This window comes from Pithys albifrons, chromosome 16 (genome assembly GCF_047495875.1).
Source record: "Pithys albifrons albifrons isolate INPA30051 chromosome 16, PitAlb_v1, whole genome shotgun sequence".
NCBI lineage: Eukaryota > Metazoa > Chordata > Aves > Passeriformes > Thamnophilidae > Pithys > Pithys albifrons.
This window is the reverse complement of record NC_092473.1, coordinates 16674888-16692205: the sequence shown is the minus strand read 5'-3', so window position 1 is coordinate 16692205 and position 17318 is coordinate 16674888. Positions and strand designations below refer to the sequence as shown.

General features: G+C 60.1%; 3 protein-coding genes across 6 annotated transcripts in view; all 3 read left to right on the top strand.

Annotated features, from left to right (window-relative positions):
- Positions 1-17: 17 nt before the first annotated feature.
- On the top strand, positions 18-9123 carry PALB2 (partner and localizer of BRCA2). Of its 3 annotated transcripts, none has more exons than XM_071570877.1 (13): positions 18-73; positions 509-568; positions 651-708; positions 1185-3083; positions 3773-4575; positions 4829-4912; positions 5026-5187; positions 5561-5646; positions 5924-6085; positions 6273-6389; positions 6703-6790; positions 7757-7905; positions 8827-9123. In XM_071570877.1, exons 1-13 carry the CDS (start codon positions 32-34, stop codon positions 9056-9058), a joined length of 3942 nt encoding a protein of 1313 aa, XP_071426978.1. In that variant the 5' UTR covers positions 18-31; the 3' UTR covers positions 9059-9123. The 3 variants fall into 3 exon arrangements, with proteins under 3 accessions (XP_071426978.1, XP_071426979.1, XP_071426977.1); XM_071570878.1 differs by having other exon boundaries at positions 651-801; positions 1185-2309; XM_071570876.1 differs by having other exon boundaries at positions 651-801.
- Positions 9124-10379: 1256 nt separating this feature from the next.
- Positions 10380-12881, top strand: NDUFAB1 (NADH:ubiquinone oxidoreductase subunit AB1). Its single transcript, XM_071571027.1, has 4 exons — positions 10380-10707; positions 10944-11031; positions 11895-12005; positions 12713-12881. The coding sequence occupies exons 1-3, from the start codon at positions 10423-10425 to the stop codon at positions 11984-11986; spliced, it is 465 nt and encodes a 154-aa protein (XP_071427128.1). The 5' UTR covers positions 10380-10422; the 3' UTR covers positions 11987-12005; positions 12713-12881.
- A 1030-nt stretch (positions 12882-13911) lies between these two features.
- Positions 13912-17318, top strand: part of LOC139679639 (mucin-1-like) — an 8368-nt gene continuing 4961 nt past the window's right edge. The window contains exons 1-7 of one of the 2 annotated variants that reach the window (XM_071571566.1): positions 13912-14006; positions 14407-14511; positions 14649-16427; positions 16567-16679; positions 16749-16807; positions 16916-17073; positions 17167-17318. The exon at positions 17167-17318 is cut by the window's right edge and continues 11 nt beyond it. In XM_071571566.1, coding sequence (XP_071427667.1) covers positions 13958-14006; positions 14407-14511; positions 14649-16427; positions 16567-16679; positions 16749-16807; positions 16916-17073; positions 17167-17318 — 2415 coding nt within the window. In that variant the 5' untranslated portion in view covers positions 13912-13957. Of the gene's footprint in view, positions 14007-14406; positions 14512-14648; positions 16428-16566; positions 16808-16915; positions 17074-17166 lie in introns of both variants that reach the window. The other variant, XM_071571565.1, reaches the window with a different exon arrangement.

Genomic DNA, 17318 nt, shown 5'->3' with positions numbered 1-17318 from the left:
CGCGTCATCTCCGCGCGCCGCGCCCGTTGCCATGGAGGGAGCGCGGGCGCTGAGCGGTGCCCAGAGGGAGAAGGTGCGGTGCGGGCCGGGGCCGGTGCGGGGCCGGGGTTGGGGCTGGGGCTGGGGCTGGGGCTGGTAACGGGGCCGGGATTGGGGATGGGGCTGGAGCTGGTAACGGGGCCGGTAGCGGGGCCGGTGCGGGGCCGGGGTTGGGGATGGGGCCGGTAGCGGGGCCGGTGGCGGGGCCGGGGTTGGGGATGGGGCCGGTAGCGGGGCCGGTGGCGGGGTCGGGGTTGGTGATGGGGCCGGTAACGGGGCCGGTAGCGGGGCCGGGGTTGGGGATGGGGCTGGTGGCGGGGCCGGAGCTGGTAGCGGGGCCGGTGGCGGGGCCGGGGTTGGGGATGGGTCTGGTAGCGGGGCCGGAGCTGGTGGCGGGGCCGGTCCCGGTCCCAGTCCCGGTCCCAGCCCTGGCCCGTCCCGGCCCATCCCGGTGCGGTGTCTCTTGCAGCTGCGGGAGAAGCTGGCGTTGCTGAGGCGGGAGTACAGCGAGACCGTCACCAGGCTGCGGGTGAGCGGCAGGGCCGGGCCGGGCCGGGCACGCTGCGGTACCGGTACCTGGTCCCAGCCCCGCCGGCTTTGTGTGTCTGCAGCGCGCCCGGCGAGCCGAGAGAGCCCGGAGCCATGGCCGGCGGGAGCGGAGCCCCCCAGGTGCGGGATGGAGCCCCCCGGGTGCGGGATGGAGCCCCCCGGGTGCGGGATGGACGGACCGGAGACCCCCGGGGATGGGATGGAGCCCCCCAGGTGCGGGATGGAGGGAGCAGAGCCCAAGGGTGAGGGATGTTGGGTGACCCCCCAGCTTGGTGGAGGGGCGGTGGGAGCACCTCGGGCCCCCTTTGCCCTCCCCAGCTCCTGTGACCCCTCAGTGCCCCATGGCCCATCCTGCGGGGCCAGGATGGCCTGGCCTTGCTGACCCCTGGCCCGTTGACCCCTCGGCCACACCCACACGTGGCCCTTCCCCTGGACTGAGCCGTGGTCTGCAATGACATCTCTGCTTCCTTCCTCACCAGGTCTCCAGTGCTCTGATCCCGACTGTAAGATCCCCATCTAGTCCCTCCTATCATAGTGACGTTTTTCTTGGACAGGACTTTGACAGTACTTTACACATGTGACTTTTTTCCCCCCAGGTTCTAAAGATAATGCATCTCCCAGTGCTGACAGAGGGGCACCCACTCAGTTACAGGTTAAAACCTGCTCTGATGTTGACACGGAGAAGGCAACATCTGTCACATGTAAACACATTCCAGAATTCTGCAGTGGTGAGGTTTGCCTGCAGGACAGCTCACAGGCAGAAAGTGTTCAAGCCAGCCAGGAAAACCTGTGCCCTGAGGTCATTAGGCCTGTCCCTGAGGAGAAAACACCCCAAACCTCCAGAGGGATGAAGAAGCTGAGAAGACAGACGAAGGCTCTGGAATCGAAGCAAAGGAAATCAGGGCATGATGGGCATGTAATGAGCACTGATGAAACAGTGAAAAACCAAATTGCCAGTGCAAAGGAGCTTCAGTCACCCGTGTTCAGGCACAGCACCCTCTCACACACTGAAGAACGTGCTGAAAGGGCATCCGTGCCAGCTCTTGTGAAGGGACAAGGAAACAGTTTCACTCCTGCTGCAGCATCAGGAGTTGTACAGGAGGTGTTTGAGGACAGTGCTGCTGCAGGAGAGCCTGAGCTGTCCCCACATGTGCTTAGGGACAGCAGTGATGTCTGGCAGCCCAAGTCCCCACGGGCTGTGACCACACCTGGTAGCCATGAGCCGTATTCACAGCACGGAGACTCTGTTTTGCTTGACACCAGAGGTGACGGAGGAGAAGAATCCTCCTGTGTAATAAAACAACTGGAGAGTAAGGATTTGTATGAAGGTCAGGGAGAATTACATGGGCTCCTGGATTTAATGTCAGAAAATGAAGTATTGCCTGACAACAGAAATGACACTGTAACTAAGGAGAGCAAAAGCCATGAAGGAATTCAAAGTGACACTGATACCTTAAATCCCTGTCCTGCAGATCCTGCTCTGGGCAATGCTGAACAACTGTTGGAGAATCAACAGCTGGAAATTCAGTCAAGACTTTCTCCTTCCAAGGAGGTGACAGCTCCCAGAGACACGCTGAGCTCTTGCACAGTGGTTGAAGGGCTGCTCTTCCCTGTCGAGTACTATGTCAGGACAACCCGGCGCATGTCGAACTGCCAGAGGAAGGTGGACCTGGATGCTGTAATCCTCAGCCAGCTGGGCAGGAGCAAGAAAGGGCCACGCAGTAAGTGCAAGCAGAAAGATGCAAACTCAGATCAGCCCTTCCAAGAGAGCACCAAGGGTGATTTGGAGTCAGGGGTCATGCTGTTCCCTTTCCGTGGGGCAGAAAATGATGTAGCAAACTCAAGTAGTTCTGAGAAGTCTCTTCCCGTGTCCAGCAGCAGCACTTCACTCGGATCCATTTCTCAGGAAAGCACCATTAGCACAAGGCGAGAGCAGAGTCAGTCCCAGAGGAAACAGAAGAGAAGAAGGAAGTCTGCCTGCAGAGCCCCTGTGCATCCAGTGTCACAAGAGCTCATAGAGAGTCAGGCTCTCATAACGGCCAGGGAAAGCAGTGCTGTGCTGTCAAGTGAGAGCCAGAGTGAGAAGGAAAACTGTGATGCTAACCCTGAAAAGTCATCCACAGATGAGAGGAAGTTGTTTGGTGCTGCAGCACCGGGGTCTGGAGAGACAGGTGTGACTGGAGCTGCACAGCCAGTGGGCCCTGAACCTCCTCAGGGAGGGAGCCAAGTGCCTGGCAAATGCTGTGAGACTCTGTTGGAGCAGGTTCGAAATCCACTTCAGAGCAGCGATTCCATAAGGCCGGGGAATGAAACTTTTACCAGCCATGCGGGAGACCTGGAAGCCAACTCCCCTGTGTGTCAGGCTGATCGACATCCAGTGGCAGGTGTGAAACGGCAGCAGGGAGCCTGCAGGGCCGAGCGGCCCCGGATCAGCGGCCCCTTGCGGCGCTCCCTGCGCTGCGCTGCGAGACACAGGGCCCGGCCCGGCTCAGCAGGTACTTCTGACAGATCAGAACATCCATTGCCACAGGCAGGGGAGGTCCCTGTCAGTGCAGGGCCTGCTGTTCACACCCTGCAGTGTTGATTCAGGAAAATATGAAAAGGTTGAGTCTTTTTTTTTTAATAAATGAAATATTTTTTTAAAAATTAGATCATTGTGGTGCTCTTGTTCCTTGAACAATTCTAGAAACTTCTGCTTCAGCCCAGTGACAGGGAGTGAACAGAGGAGCAGAGCTGAGAACTTGAGCTGCCGTTGCTGTTGGAGCAAAGGTTGTGCACACTGGAGCTGGTTTTCCAGTAAATGGGTGTCCCTCTGTTGCTCCAAGTGTGCATACTAATGAGTATTTTCATTTAGTGCTAACAAGTGTGAAAGACAAATTTAGCTGGGGAGTTTGAGGGTCTGTGAATATTGTGGAAAGTGTTGTTGGGAGAAAATCCAACAAACCAAACTGATCAAGCTCTCAGTTCTGTCAGGCTTTTGCCATGACCTTTGAGCTGAAGGCTTGATGCAGAGCAACTGCAAGTTGTAGTGTCTTTTCAGAAAAGTGCCACTTCCATGTGTTAAGATGGATATGGCTTTTTTTTTTTTTAATCTATTGGAGTGGCACTCTGGATGAGAGATCTGAAAAGGCAAGTTGCTGGCTACTTTGTGATGTGATATTCTCTCTTGTATCCTTGTGTTTAGATGACAGCAGCAGAGGACACAGCTGTCCCACGGGCTCAGAGGGTCCTGCTGCTCTCCACCTCCCTGCTGCAGACGCTGACACTCGCTGCTCCCTCTTCTCCTTCCGCAGCCTCCAGTGGCTGGTGCCCAGGCTGGGCATCAGGGACTTCCACTTACCAAATGAGGAATTTGGAGTTCTGAAATTGGAGAAATTGGAATCTTCTCCTGTGAATGACTTGGAGAGTTTTGTTCCAAGTGTGTCTGGGGATGGTGTGGCTCCAGAGGACACACCAGGTGCACAAATGTATCCAGAAGAGAAAAATCTCAGAAGTCATTTAATTTCGCCTTCCAAAAGTGGATTGCCCAAGCTCCCTCCCATGGACAGCCCAGCTTCCAAGAAGGAGATTTCCACCCATGAATTGCTATTTACTCCTGTGGGGACTGTCTTAGCTGGGGCTCCTGCCCAGCCTGAGTCTCAAATTTCCTCATCTGTCTTCCCTGCTGTGGGTGCAACCCCAGGTGTTTTACCCTCAGTGCACAGCGAGATCTTCCCAGACTCACCTTCTGTACCTGCCTCACAAGTGGCCCTGCCTTCAGGAGCTGCCCAGGCCCTGGGGGATGGGGCACACAAAGACCCTGCCATGCCACTGCACCCAGACAGCTGTGGTGCAGGGGCTGCCAGAAAGGAGGAGGAACAAGGTACAACGTTTCCTGCAGCAGGTGAAAGAGGTCCTGAGAATAGATCTGATCAGACTGTGGCCTTGGATAAGCATCAGCAGTCAGAGAGCAAAGAGCAGAGATCCTGCAAAGCTTCTCCTGAACAGGTAACAAGCTGGGCTCTTTGTCAGGGGTACTAAGCCAGGGGTTTTGTGGGTAAATCTCCTTTTCCAGAGTCTTGTCTGACTTCAGGGGAAAGGTCTCTTTGCATGCTAGTCATGCATGGACCATGGCTTTCCAACAACAGCATGCAGAGTGGCTGCATGAGAGTCACAGCATGCAGCACTTCTGCCTCATTCTTGCAGGTGCTGAATGTAATTTCAAAGTTGAACTATCTTCATTCTTTACTTGTTTGTGCAGAAGAAACATGTAGCAGAATGGTTGACCCCAGTGCTGGCAGACGGCCCCAGAGAGGAGAACTTGGAGCTTATGTCGGAGCTAAAGGTGAGGGAACAACAGGGAATTGTTACAGCAGCTCTGCAAGACCAAGTTTAACAAAAATGCAAGAGATAACTGTGTCTATGAGAGGCAAACCAGCACTGGTTTGTTTTGGGCAGGATTCCTCAGGTTCCTGTGCCGTGGATGTGGGCACAGTGTGGTGGGAAGCAGCTGGCTGCAGGGAGCTGTGTGTGGTCACTGCCTCTGAGAGCTCTGTGTCCCTGTGGGAACCTCTGGTACCCAACCACTGGAGAAAGATCTACACCTGGCAGCTGGAAGAGGTATGAACACGGTCCTTATTTCTACAGTTTATGTTAGTTCTCAAGATACAAGAAATTTGTAGCTTTTATGGTCACATGTTATCTACTGGAATATGATACTCCGTGCACAGAATGATGGCTACACTTCAGGCACTGCCTCATGCTCTTTCCCCTTACAATTCTTGGAGGCACTTTTTCTGTCTTATATCAGCAGGGATTGTTTAATTAGGTAAACAGTCAGCAGAGAGTTCAGCTGTTCCTCTAAGTGTGCTGCTTGAGAGTGGTGTGAAAATTAGTTCTGCTCTGCATCATTTTACTTGAAACACTCTGGAAGACGAGAATAAAGACAAAGGGACACTGTAGGTGATACTGAATTCTTGTTTTGCTGTCCCAGATTCCTGTAATCCAGATTGTTCCTCTGCCAGACACCTGCAACCTCGTGTGTGTAGCACTGGGAGAGCTGGAGATTGGAGAAATAAGGTTTTGTATTTACTTCTTACTAGTGCCTTGCACCCTGAGTGTTTGCAGCTCAGCTTTCATTGAGTAGTGGCTGAAATAATCTTTTTGCTAATGTGTCACTTTCTCAGTTGCTTTAGCACTTGGAAAATGTGCAGAGGATTTCTAAAAATCAACTATAAAGACTTGTTTATTCACCTCAGAACTGGCAGACTGGTTACATATAGCTGATTTGTATATGTTATTGCATATTTGAGTGGTGCTTCCTCCTTTCATGGTGTGTCCTTGTCTCTGGATTTAGGGTCTTGCTTTATTCTTCTGAGACTGACTCATTCAAGCACTCCCTGGTGAAAACTGGGAATATAAAAGCAGTTGTTGGGCTAAAGGACCAGAGGCTGGTGAGCAGCAGCAGGACCCTGCAGGAGCAGCAAGTGGAGATGGTGTCACTCTCAGGGACAGGAGGGTGAGTTTGCAGGTGCTGGTTTGGGATGGTCTCAGTGTGGTAGGTGGGATAAAAGTGAGGAAACATCTTGGATGTTTGGGTTCCTGTTCTTCCTGGAGTTGGGTTCCTTTTCTTCCTGGAGTGGTGCTGAGCACAGAACAGGCACTTCTTATTTTGACTGCTTTTCTACATACTGATCTCCCTGCAGGAGCAAGGACAGGCAGACATTGATGCCCCCTAAAGAAACTGTTACAGCCTTTGCTGAAGTAGAAGGGATGAAAGAGGCCTTGGTGGGCACCACTGCAGCCAACAGCATCGTGGTGTGGTGAGTGTTTCCTCTGCCATGGCATGGTTAGGGGGTGTGGGCTGTAGCAGAAAGCTGCAGGGTTGTGCAGGGGTGCTGGCTGGCTGCTGCCCTGCCCATGGAGTGGCCTGCAGTGTGGCACCACAGTTGGATGGACAGGATGAACTGTGCTGCTGTAATTCCACTGCTTTTGCATCATCCTTGTTACACCCTCCCTGAGGCCTCTTGGCTTGTTTGGTTAATGTGGCACCAAACCCGTGTCTGTCCTGCATGGTGGCATAACAGTGATTAGAGGATGAAAATGTGTCAGAGTCTGTGTTTGCATCAACTGCAGGAATCTGAAAACAGGCCAGCTCCTGAGGAAGACACACATTGGTTACTCCTACCCAGCTTCCATCTGCCATCGGGCTTATTCCGACTCTGTACGTACATGAAACTCACAGTTCATGCTTGGGCTACACTGACTGGCCTGGGGATGCAAAGGATTGAGGTTTCTGGGGGATTCACTGTCAGCTCTGTTTGGATACACTACAGATATTTTAAAGGCAAATAGGTTACCAGGAGGAATAACTCACACTGGCCTCTGGACTCCTGGCTTTCTGCTGACAAACCGGGAGAAATGCACCCAAATGCTTTCCAAAGCAGCAGCACCCCACGCTGGGAAGCACAGGTGCTGTTGCCCAGACCTGGTGCTTGACAAGTCTCTTCCATGTCACACGTGGGTGCTGCCAGCCTTGGAAACTGCTGTGAAGTGGTTCCTGATGGAATGAACTGTGTAAAACCAACACTCAGACTAATGATCCTTCCCACCTGTGCTGTGATTCCTGATGGATTTTTGTGGTTTGTCAAGGATTTGATTGTTTTCAATGAGCATCTATTTTTTGGGGCAAGAATATCTTGTCCAATAATGGTTGCTTGAGTCAGAGACTGAGGTCTTCCTCAGAATATCCATTCCAGGATATTTCATTCTGGTCTGTGGCTATTCTGGGAGCCCCTGGTTTCAGCTGTGCTGCTTTCCATGGAATTTAAGCTCCTAAGGATTAAAATGAGGCCCAGAAATTTTTTGATTTTTGTTTTTTTGAAGTGTCACCTCATCCTATGGAATGTTTTGCTTTTTTAAACAGGAAGATAAATGTATAAATCCATTGAGTCACCGAGCTGTCACTCTGCTGTGTTGCATCAGCCCTTATCAACCAGCAGCTGCTTTAGCTTTTATCTGATTTGATAAGGAAAGGAAACCATTTCTGTTTTCTTCCGTCAAAATGATGCATCACTGTCAACGGGGCTGGGATTAGAGAGAGATTGCAGCAGTTAATTTTTGGAAAATTCTTTGGGTTTTTCCCCTCCTGCTGTTGTTTTTAGTGATGTATTTTCCCTCTCTCTCTCAGGGCCTTCTGTTTGTTGTTTTAAGTCATCCACATGCCAAAGAGAGCGAGTCCTGTGGACACACAGCGTTCCGCGTGGTGGCCTTCAACCCCCGCACGGGCGGGAGCCGGGGGCTGGTGTGCTCCTCCCTCCCGCCCGGCTGTGCAGGGAGGCAAGTGCTGGGCAGGGCTGGGCTGGCTCTGCCAGGGGCTGGGGACAGTCCAGCAGAGTGGAGTGGCACTGGCAGGGATGCCACTGCCATCTCCACTGGCAGGGATGCCACTGCCATCTCCACCGGCAGGGACCCTGCTGCCATCTCCACTGGCAGGGATCCCGCTGCCATCTCCCTGTGATAAGGGGCTGCCTCCAGCACTGTTGTGTGTCAGGGTGTGGCTGGGGGGATCTGGGGGTGTGGGGGGGCTGCTTCCCACATGGGCTGTGCACTGACCCCCCCACCCTGGCACTGGGCTTGGCCCCTGGCTCTGTTTCTCAGAGACTGGGGAGCGTGTCCCTGTGCTCCTCAGGCATGCCCTGGTGCTGCCTGTGGCAGTGGGACTCTGAGCTGCTGGAGCCTGGGCCAGGTGTGTTTGTGGGGAGCAGATGGCTGCAGGCCTTTTCCTTCCCCTGGCCTTACCCACAAAATGTGATGGATGGGAATAGCAGTGGATCAGGGTCTGGGTTACTGAACAGTCATGGAATCACAGAAGGGTTTGGGTTGGAAGGGACCTTAAAGACCATCCAGTTCCACCCCTGCCGTGGGCAGGGGCACCTTCCACTAGTCCAGGTTGCTCCAAGCCCTGTCTGACCTGGCCTTGGTCACTTTCAGGAGTGAGGCTTTCTTTAAAGAGTTGTTTTAAGAATACCTCTTTTTAAAGAATACCCTTTTTTTTAAGAATACACCGTTTTCAAGTACATTCTGAGTCTCAGGGAGGGTTTTTGACCTTCTCCCTCCCCAGCTGCAATGAAGGTGCAGCCTGGCCCATAACCTGGCTGCAGTTGGGTGTTAATCTTCACCTGGAACTCAAGCCAAAGGATCATCTCTGCCGTGTTCCTGCAGAGCCCTGCTGTGTGCTGATCCCCCGTGTCCCCGCAGGTACCTGGAGGGCGACGTGTGGGACACGGCGGGCGCTGCTGTGCTGACCTCGGGGGCCTTGACCGTGTGGGACCTGCTGCGGGGCCGGTGCGTGGCGCTGCTGCCGCCCGGCCCCTCGCGGCGCTGGGCACTGGCGCGCTGGGCCGGGGCTGGGGCCGGGCTGCTGGCCGGGCAGCGCGATGGCACCGTGCACCTGTACCGGTACCGGCAGCCCCAGCCGGGGGCCGCCTGACGGAGGGCTGGGAGGAGGGACCCCCATTGCTGGGAACAGGATGTGGAGCCGGGTGTGCCATGTGTGTGCCGTGCCATTAAATGTGTTGCCTTTGGAATGACTCCATGTCTGCTGCCGCCACACTGGGGTCTCCTGCACAGCTGGAGGCTGCTGTGGGACTGTGCAGGGGGGTCTGGGGGTCCTGGTGGACTCCAGGCTGTCCCTGACTACAGTGTGTCCTGAGAGCCAAGATGGCTATTGAGATCCTGGTGGATTGGGAAGGGCATTCCCAAGAGATAGGGAGCGATCCTGCCCCTCTGCCCAGCCCTGTGGAGGCACATCTGCAGTGCTGTGTCCAGTTCTGGGCTCCTCAGGACAGGAGGGACATGGAGCTCCTGGGGCAGGGCCAGAGGAGGTTACAAAGATGCTGAAGGGCCTGGAGCATCTCTGTGAGCAGCAGAGGCTGAGGGAGCTGGGGCTGTTCAGCCTCCAAAGGAGCCCCTGAGAGGGACCTGCCCATGTCTGGCAGTGTCTGCAGGGAGGGGGCAGAGCACAGACCAGGCTCTGCTTGGGGGGCACAGGAATGGCACAAGAGGAACAGGCAGTTCCCAGGAAGTTCCACCTGAACGTAAGGCAGAACTTCTTTGCTGTGCAGTGACCAGAGAGGCTGTGGAGGCTCCTCACTGGAGATACTCCAGAACCATCCGGACACAATCCTGTGCCATGTGCTCTGGAAGGGCCTGGATGGAGCAGGGAGGTGGGACCAGATGGGACCCACTGTGGTCCCTTCCAACCTGCCCCATCCTGAGGTGTTGGGGCTCTGGGGTTCTGAGGCTCAGACGTTTGGGGTTCTGGGGCTCTGGGATTTTGGGTCTCCAAGGTTCAGGGCTCTGGGATTTTGGGTGTCCAAGGTTTAGGGCTCTGGGATTTTGGGTCTCCAAGGTTCAGGGCTCTGGGATTTTGGGTCTCCAAGGTTTGGGGCTCTGGGATTTTGGGTCTCCAAGGTTTGGGGCTCTGGGATTTTGGGTGTCCAAGGTTCGGGGCTCTGGGATTTTGGGTGTCCAAGGTTCAGGGCTCTGGGATTTTGGGTCTCCAAGGTTTGGGGCTCTCAGGTTTGGGGCTCTGGGATTTTGGGTCTCCAAGGTTTAGGGCTCTGGGATTTTGGGTGTCCAAGGTTTAGGGCTCTGGGATTTTGGGTCTCCAAGGTTCAGGGCTCTCAGGTTTGGGGCTCTCAGGTTTGGGGCTCTGGGTTCGGCGCCGTGCGCGGCCCGGCCGGCAGGGGGCGCTGTGCCGTGCGCGGCCCGGCCGGCAGGGGGCGCTGTGCCGTGCGCGGCCCGGCCGGCAGGGGGCGCGGAGCCCCGCGCGGTGCCCGCCGGGACAGGACGATGGCGGCCCGTGCCCTGCTGTGCTGTGCCCGCCGCCCGGTTCTGCCGCTGCTGCTGCGGCCGGGGCTGCCGCCGGTGCTGCCGGTGCCGCTCCCCGCCCGCGCCCTGCACCGCCTCGTGCCCGTGCCCGCCCTGCCGCCCCGCCGCACGCCCCTGCTGCGCGCCCTGCGTGCCCCCGCGCCGCCCTGCCGCCGCCGCTCCGACCTGCCGCCGCTGACCTTGGCCGACATCAAGGAGCGCGTCCTCTACGTACTCAAGCTCTACGACAAGATCGACCCCGAGAAGGTGAGCGGGGCCGGGGGCCGGCGGGAGGGCCGGGGCGGTGGCTCGGCAGGGCCGGGGCAGGTGGAACGGCAGGGCCGGCCCCGCAGGCCCCGGTGGAACGGGAGTGCCGGCGGGCCCCGGTGGAACGGGAGGCCCCGGTGGAACGGGAGGCCCCGGTGGAACGGAAGGCCCCGCGGGCCCCGGTGGAACGGGCTTTCCCGGGCCCGGGTCCCGCTGACCGCCGCGTTCTCCCCCAGCTCACAGCCGAGTCCCACTTCATGAAGGACCTGGGCCTGGACAGTTTGGACCAAGTGGAGATCATCATGGCCATGGAGGACGAATTCGGTAACGGGGCCGGGGCTGCCCGGTGCATCCCTGCCGGGGCTGTGGGCTGAGGGCTGGGAACACCGCACGGGCCTGTCCCTGGGAGAGCAGCAAACCACGCAGAGCCATCGCTGAGCTGTGCCGGGGCCGCGGCAGCCGCAGAGTCGGGAGCTGGCCCTGCCCTGTTCTGAGCTGGCCCCTTGGGAGCGGGAACTGCTCCGTCCACCCCGCGCTGGCGCCCCCGGGGAGGGCAGAGGGGGCAACAGTTATGGCCGAGGGCAGGGGGTACCCTGAGCTGTGTCTGGGCTCGGGTTTGCCTTCACAGGTGGTCCAGGTTTTTTCTCACTGCATTTTTTTCCATCCTTAACCCTTAATGCTACTGGAGGAAAAAAAGATGTTTTGTCCTTATTGATTTATATTCCAAGTTTCTTTTTACTTTCTTTTGCTTTCTTCGTGCTTTTGTTTAAGGCTCGTGAATTATCTCTGGGCTGTTCCTGAGCAGTTCAGCTGCTGAGAGCCCTCCTGCCTTGTCCTGGGGTTGGCTGAGTGAGCCCCTCAGCCTGAGGGGCTTTGGGTGCTGCCCGGGGGTCCAGGAGTATCCCCCGTGTCACACACAGGTGGCCGTGGGGGCTCTCGGAAGGCCTTGGTGGTTTCAATGAGGCATGAGGGGCCCTGTTTGCTGTGCCTGCCTTGTCCTGTGCTGAGAATTGATGTCCCTTCAGGCAGCACAGCGATGCCGTGTTGGCTCTGCCTTCCAGCAGCCCCTGCCCGTGTGTCCCTTGTGTGCCTGTCCCCTGCCCAGTCCCTGAGCCAGCAGCCACCCCTTCCCTTGGCCTTGCTCCTCTTTCCACTGGTTTGGGCTCAGTGTGTGCCCTTTCTTGCAGGATTTGAAATTCCTGACGGAGATGCAGAGAAGTTGATGTGCCCTCAGGAGATTGTAGATTACATTGCAGATAAGAAGGATGTTTATGAGTGAACCAGTTCCTCGGAGCTGAGTGAGTGCAGACACTCTGCAGGTGCCTGGGAGGGCAGGGGGGCCTGTGACACCATGGAGGCAGCTTGAGGTGGCACCTCTTGAAGAACTGGCAGCACTTGTGGGTGCCAGTGGAGAGACCAAGGGTCTTATATTTTCTGCAGAGTGAGGGGGGATGTTTTCCTAAGGCTCCTGCAGCTGGAGGGATCCTGTGGGGCTGAGGCCTCTCCTCTTGTCCCACCTGACATGTCAAGTGCTTGGCTTTCCCTGGGGCTGTAGTGGATGGTGAATTGGCTTCAGCTATTGCAGCCCATCTCCCCGTGCCCCTCAGGCCTGCACAGGGTGTGTGGGGGCACCTCAGCCCCCCCAGCTGCTGCCACCACTGTTTCTTCCTTCACAGCCACAGCCGGGAAGGAAATGGACAGGAAAGGGTTATAGGAGCGACGGCCTGAGGGCTGCAGGGGAAATGAGGTGGCCTCGGGCCAGCCTGCAGTGCTGATCCTGGTTCCTGCTTGTGCCTGTGTGGCTCTGGGCCTCCCCCACACTCCTGGGGCAGGGGGGCTGTGCCCCTTTGCTGGTGTGGGCTGGGGTTTGAGCCACGGCCTCTGGAGAGAGCTGGGGGCTCCTTCTGTGCCTGTGTTCAGTGCTCAGTGTGTCCTGCTCTGCCTGCCCCACTTCAGTGCCTTCAGATGCTTGATGAAACATTAACCATGGATTTTGTGTTCCCAGGAGCTGTCCCACACCAGGCCTGAGCTGTGCTGGCGAGGGTGGATGGGAGCGCACACCCTGTCCCGCTGCTGCTTTCGTCAGGAAGCTGCGTGTGGATGTTGTATTTAAAGCTGTCTGAATGTGTTGTCCTAAAAACAAGAAAAACACTGGGAATAAACAGTTAAGACCATTGTGTTGGTGGCTGTTGTGTTTCACACAGTGGGTGTGTCCCTGTGTCCATGTTTGGGTGTGAAGGCCCCGCTGGGGATCGGGGGCTGGCAGCTCCATAACTGCCCTTCCCAGCCCCAGGATTTGCCTCTGTCCTGTATGCCCAAAACTGTTTATTTCATCAGTGCTGCTAAAAACAAGCTCTATGGGTAAGGTAAGATGAAAAATAAAGGGGGTAATGACCTTCCTGCTGCTGAAGAGCAAATTCACATTGCTGTTCCTGTCTGCCTGGCTCACCCCAGTGTGGGAGCCTGGCTTAACCCTCCCGGGGCAGGAGTGGGTTGTTTCTGAACCCTGCACGGTTCTGCCTCTGAGCCAACAAACACTGTCACAGGGCACAGCAGCACTGCCAGGCCAGGAGCCAAGGAAGAGTCCCGAGGTAACAGAACCTCTGGCAATGGGGAGGGGAGGGTGAAAAGCAGAGCAGTGGCTGTGGCTGCCCAGAGTGCCCGTGTGTGGTGGGGTGTTCTCAGGAGCTGCCCTTCACCGTGAGACCCTCGGCAGACAAGCGACCCTTTGCCTTCAGGGCCCAAATGTCGATCCTGCTGAGTGCAAGGCCTGTGCCCCGGGAAACCAGAGCTCCACACCCAGCTGGGCTCTGACACGTGTTCTGAGCGGCTCAGGTGCAACTGAGGGCAGGCAGTGGGTGCCGAGGGCGGGCAGGGGCCGTGATCCCCCGAGCCGCTCGGACACCGGCGCCGCGCTGTGCCCACGGAGGGGCGGTCAGTGCGTGCCGAGGCTGTAACGCAGCCCCGCACCAGGGGCGGCCAGCGGGGCCGAGCCCCGGGCCGAGGGAGCGGCAGTGCCGGTGTCCGTGGCGGTGCCGGTGGCGGTGCCGCGGGGTGGTAGCAGTGGCGGTGTCCGTGCCGGTGCCAGTACCGGTGCCCGTGCCCATGGCGGTGCCGGTGCCGGTGGCGGTGCCGCGGGGCGGGCCCGGGCTGGGGGCTGCGGTTCCCGGTGCCTCCGCCCCGCCGCAGCGGGGGCGGGCGGGGGTTTCCTGCCGCCGCCTGGCAGAGCCGCCCGCGCCGCACCCGCGCCATGGAGCGGCCCCGGCTGCTGCCGCTGCCCCGGCTCCTGGCGGCCGCAGGTGAGCGGGGGGTGGGCACGGCCGGGAAGGGGACCCGGTCCCACTGGCTACTGGTCCAGGTGCTCCCCGGGGTGGGCGATGCTGCGCTCGAGGGGCGGCGGCGGCGGGGCCGGTGCGTGAAGGCGGCCCGGGGGGCTGCGGGGCGGAGGGGTCGGTACTGGCACCGGGGGGGTCCCCGCTGGGCTGGGGGGCGGCGGCCGCTGCTCGGAGTCACCGGGACCCGCGCGGGTGGGCCCGGCCGGCGAGAGCTGCGGTCGGTGCCGCCGGCGGTTAACGGGGCGGAGAGAGCGCCGACCCCGCCGGTGGCTCCGGGGAGCGGTGCCCGGGAGCCGGTGCGGGGTGCCCGGGGCTCGATGCCCGCACCGGTGCGCGCTGTTCCCTCCCCTCTCTCCCATCCCAGTGCTCGTGGAATGCTGCGTGCGGCTCTGCCCCGGTCTGGGCAGCGGGACGGGCTCCGCGCCGGGCACTGCCGACCCCTGCGCCCACCTCGGGCGCTGCCGGACAGGTACGGCCGGGGCTGGCACCTCCCGCCCGCCCCGCGTGTCGGCGGCGCTGGGGCCCAGGGTGCCACCCTGGAAGCTGTGGGGTGGTGGCCATGGGGCAGCGCTGTTCGGTGCCCCCCAGCTCTGCCTCTGCCCGCAGATCACCCAGAGCGAGGAGCTGGCACGGGGCAGGCGCCAACATCGGAGGCCGAGGGGCAGCTGTGGGCAGAGCCTGAGCTGCCGCCCTTCCCTGGGACCCCCGCCGGGACTTCCGAGCCCTCTGACCCCCACGGGAGCCCCAGAGACCCTCAGACGGCTGCGGAGGGCACAGGGCCAGCGGTGTGGGGTGGAACAGCCACCGAGCACCCGTGGCCCCCGGCCCTGGCTGGCACCCCTGAGCAGGCAGCTGCTGGCAGCGAGTGGCTGTCCCCTGCCAGGCTGGGGGGCACCAGTGCGGCAGCCCCAGCCCCTGAGCAGCCAGACACAGATCCTGCCACTACAAACCCCCTCGGGACTGACCCTGTAGGACATGTGACAGTGGAAGGTGCCACGACCCTGCAGGGGCCCCCTTCGCATTCACCACCTTCCACAGCAGCGCTGGGCTCTGCTGAGGGACAAAGGGGGTCCCCCAGCACCCTGCTGGGGTGGGAGCCCATGGGGACAGTCTTTGTGCAGAGCCAGAGGGGCTCACACAGCCCCTCATCTGCCAGGCTGTGGGCTGGGGAGGGTCCCACTGTCCCACTGGGTAACAGGAGCCCAGGGACCCACCCAAGCACCGTGCTGGCTACTGACAGCCCAGTGCCAGGGACAGCAGGGACATCACCCTTTGGGAGGGGGCTGCAGAGACTGCTGACCCCCACAGGGGCACTGCAGGGGACTCGCCAGGGGCTGCCAGGGCTACCAGAAGGATGGGGCTCTGCCTCCCACCCATGGCAGGGTCCCCACTCTGCTGCTCACCCCTCTGTGCCATCCCTGAGGGCTGGTGGCCACAAGGGGCCTGTGGCCAGCACAGCCTGGCCTGTTGTGGGGACAGGTCCAGCCTCACTGCCTGCCACAGGCAGGGGGTTTGGTCTGCCTGTCCCCACCACCACAGCTGGCACCCCAGGGGTAACATCCTCCAGCCTGGGGGGAGCCCTGGACCCAACCACAGGGGTCTTGGGGCCGCCTGAGAAGGGGAGTTCCCCTGAGCACAGTCACATCCCCCTGGACCCATCAACCATGCCGGGGCAGCCCCCAGTGCCCCCGGCCCCTGGCAGCACCTCTGCGGGGCAGACTCATGCCAGTCCTGGGTCCCCCCTGTCCCCACAGCCTGCCCCAGCCCGCGGCTCTGCAGTGCCACCGATGCCAACCCCGCTCCCTTCCCCAGGGTCCGGCTGGGGGGTCCTGGGGCTCAGCCCTGCTCTGGACACCCCCCTGGGAGACCCGTCCCCAGGGCTGCCCCACACTGGCTCAGGGGTGGATCCTGCTGAGAGCCCCCAAATCCTGGGGGGGCCCCAGGTGGGGGTGGGCAGCCTGGCCCCTCCCTCAGCCCCTTGGCCCCCCCAGCCACCTTCGTCCCAGCCTGTATCTTCCCTGGGACCGACCCCTGCTATTGGCACCACCGCCACTGCTGTCACCGCCACCATCACAGCCACCACTGCCAGCCTGGACCCCGGTGCTGCTGTACTGCAGAGGAACAGGGCAGGCCCGATGTGGGGGCCTCCAAATCCGGTGTCCACTGTGGTGCCCAGGGCATCCCAGCAGCCCACAGATCCCCATGGGACCCTGGGCCATCATGGGGGCCCTGGGTCCCTGCCAGCTGTGAAGGACACAGACCTGGCCCAGCCATCGAGGAGCCCCGGGGGGTGGCCGGACACTGATAGCCCACGATTGATGCCAGCTGGGGCGGGCAGGGCCCCACAGGTGTTCGTTGTGGAAGATCAGCCCCCGCTCCTGAGAGGTGGGTCTGGGGTTTGGGACCCTCTCTTGGGGCATGGCGGGAGGGGGAGAGGCTTCAGGATCCACCAGCATGGAGGGGGTTGGTGGTGGTGGTCCCTGGGGTGGGGCCATGTCATGCTGGTGCCCGTCCCCTCCCGCAGCATCGCTCCTGCGCGTCCCCTGCGAGCTGGTGCTGGACATGGGCTTTGTGCCGGCCCTGCAGGACCCCGAGTCCCGCGAGCGGCGGGAGCTGCTGCTCAGCTTTAACCGGACGGTGAGTGCGGGCCGGGCCGGGCCGGGGCTGCAGCCCGGGGGCCACCGAGCTCAGCGTCCCCTCTCGCAGGTCAGGCCCCTGTTCGCGGCGCTGCCCGGGTTCCTGCGGCTGGAGGTGACAGCCATCAGGTGAGTGCTGGCGCAGCCCCACAGCAAGTGGTGCTCCCGGCACGGGGGTGCGGGACCGGCACATGCTGCGGGGCCGGGCTGGGGGTCTGAGTGCGGGGTGTCCCGCAGGGAGGGCAGCGTGGTGCTGCGGTACGACGCGCTGTTCGAGGGGGAGCAGCTGCCCGGGCCGGGGCTGGACACACTCCTCGAGGCCGCGCTGGGCTCCGGCGGGGCCCGGCCGGGGATGCTGGTGGGAATGGCCCCCGTCCTGCGCCACGTGGCTCTGGGTGAGTGCGGGGCGGGCACCGCGCTGCGCCAACACCGCCCCTCCTGTCCTGGGGGGCTGTCCAGGGTGGCACAGCCAGGGCCTGTCCCTGCAGTGCGGACACTGGACCCCTGCACTGCGCTCTTTGCCTGCCCGGCCGGCTTCGCCTGCGTGTCCGGGGCAGACGGGAACACCACCTGCACCTCCCTCTGCCACCGTGACTACTGCAAGAACCAGGGCATCTGCACCCACCGCCGAGACCGCCAG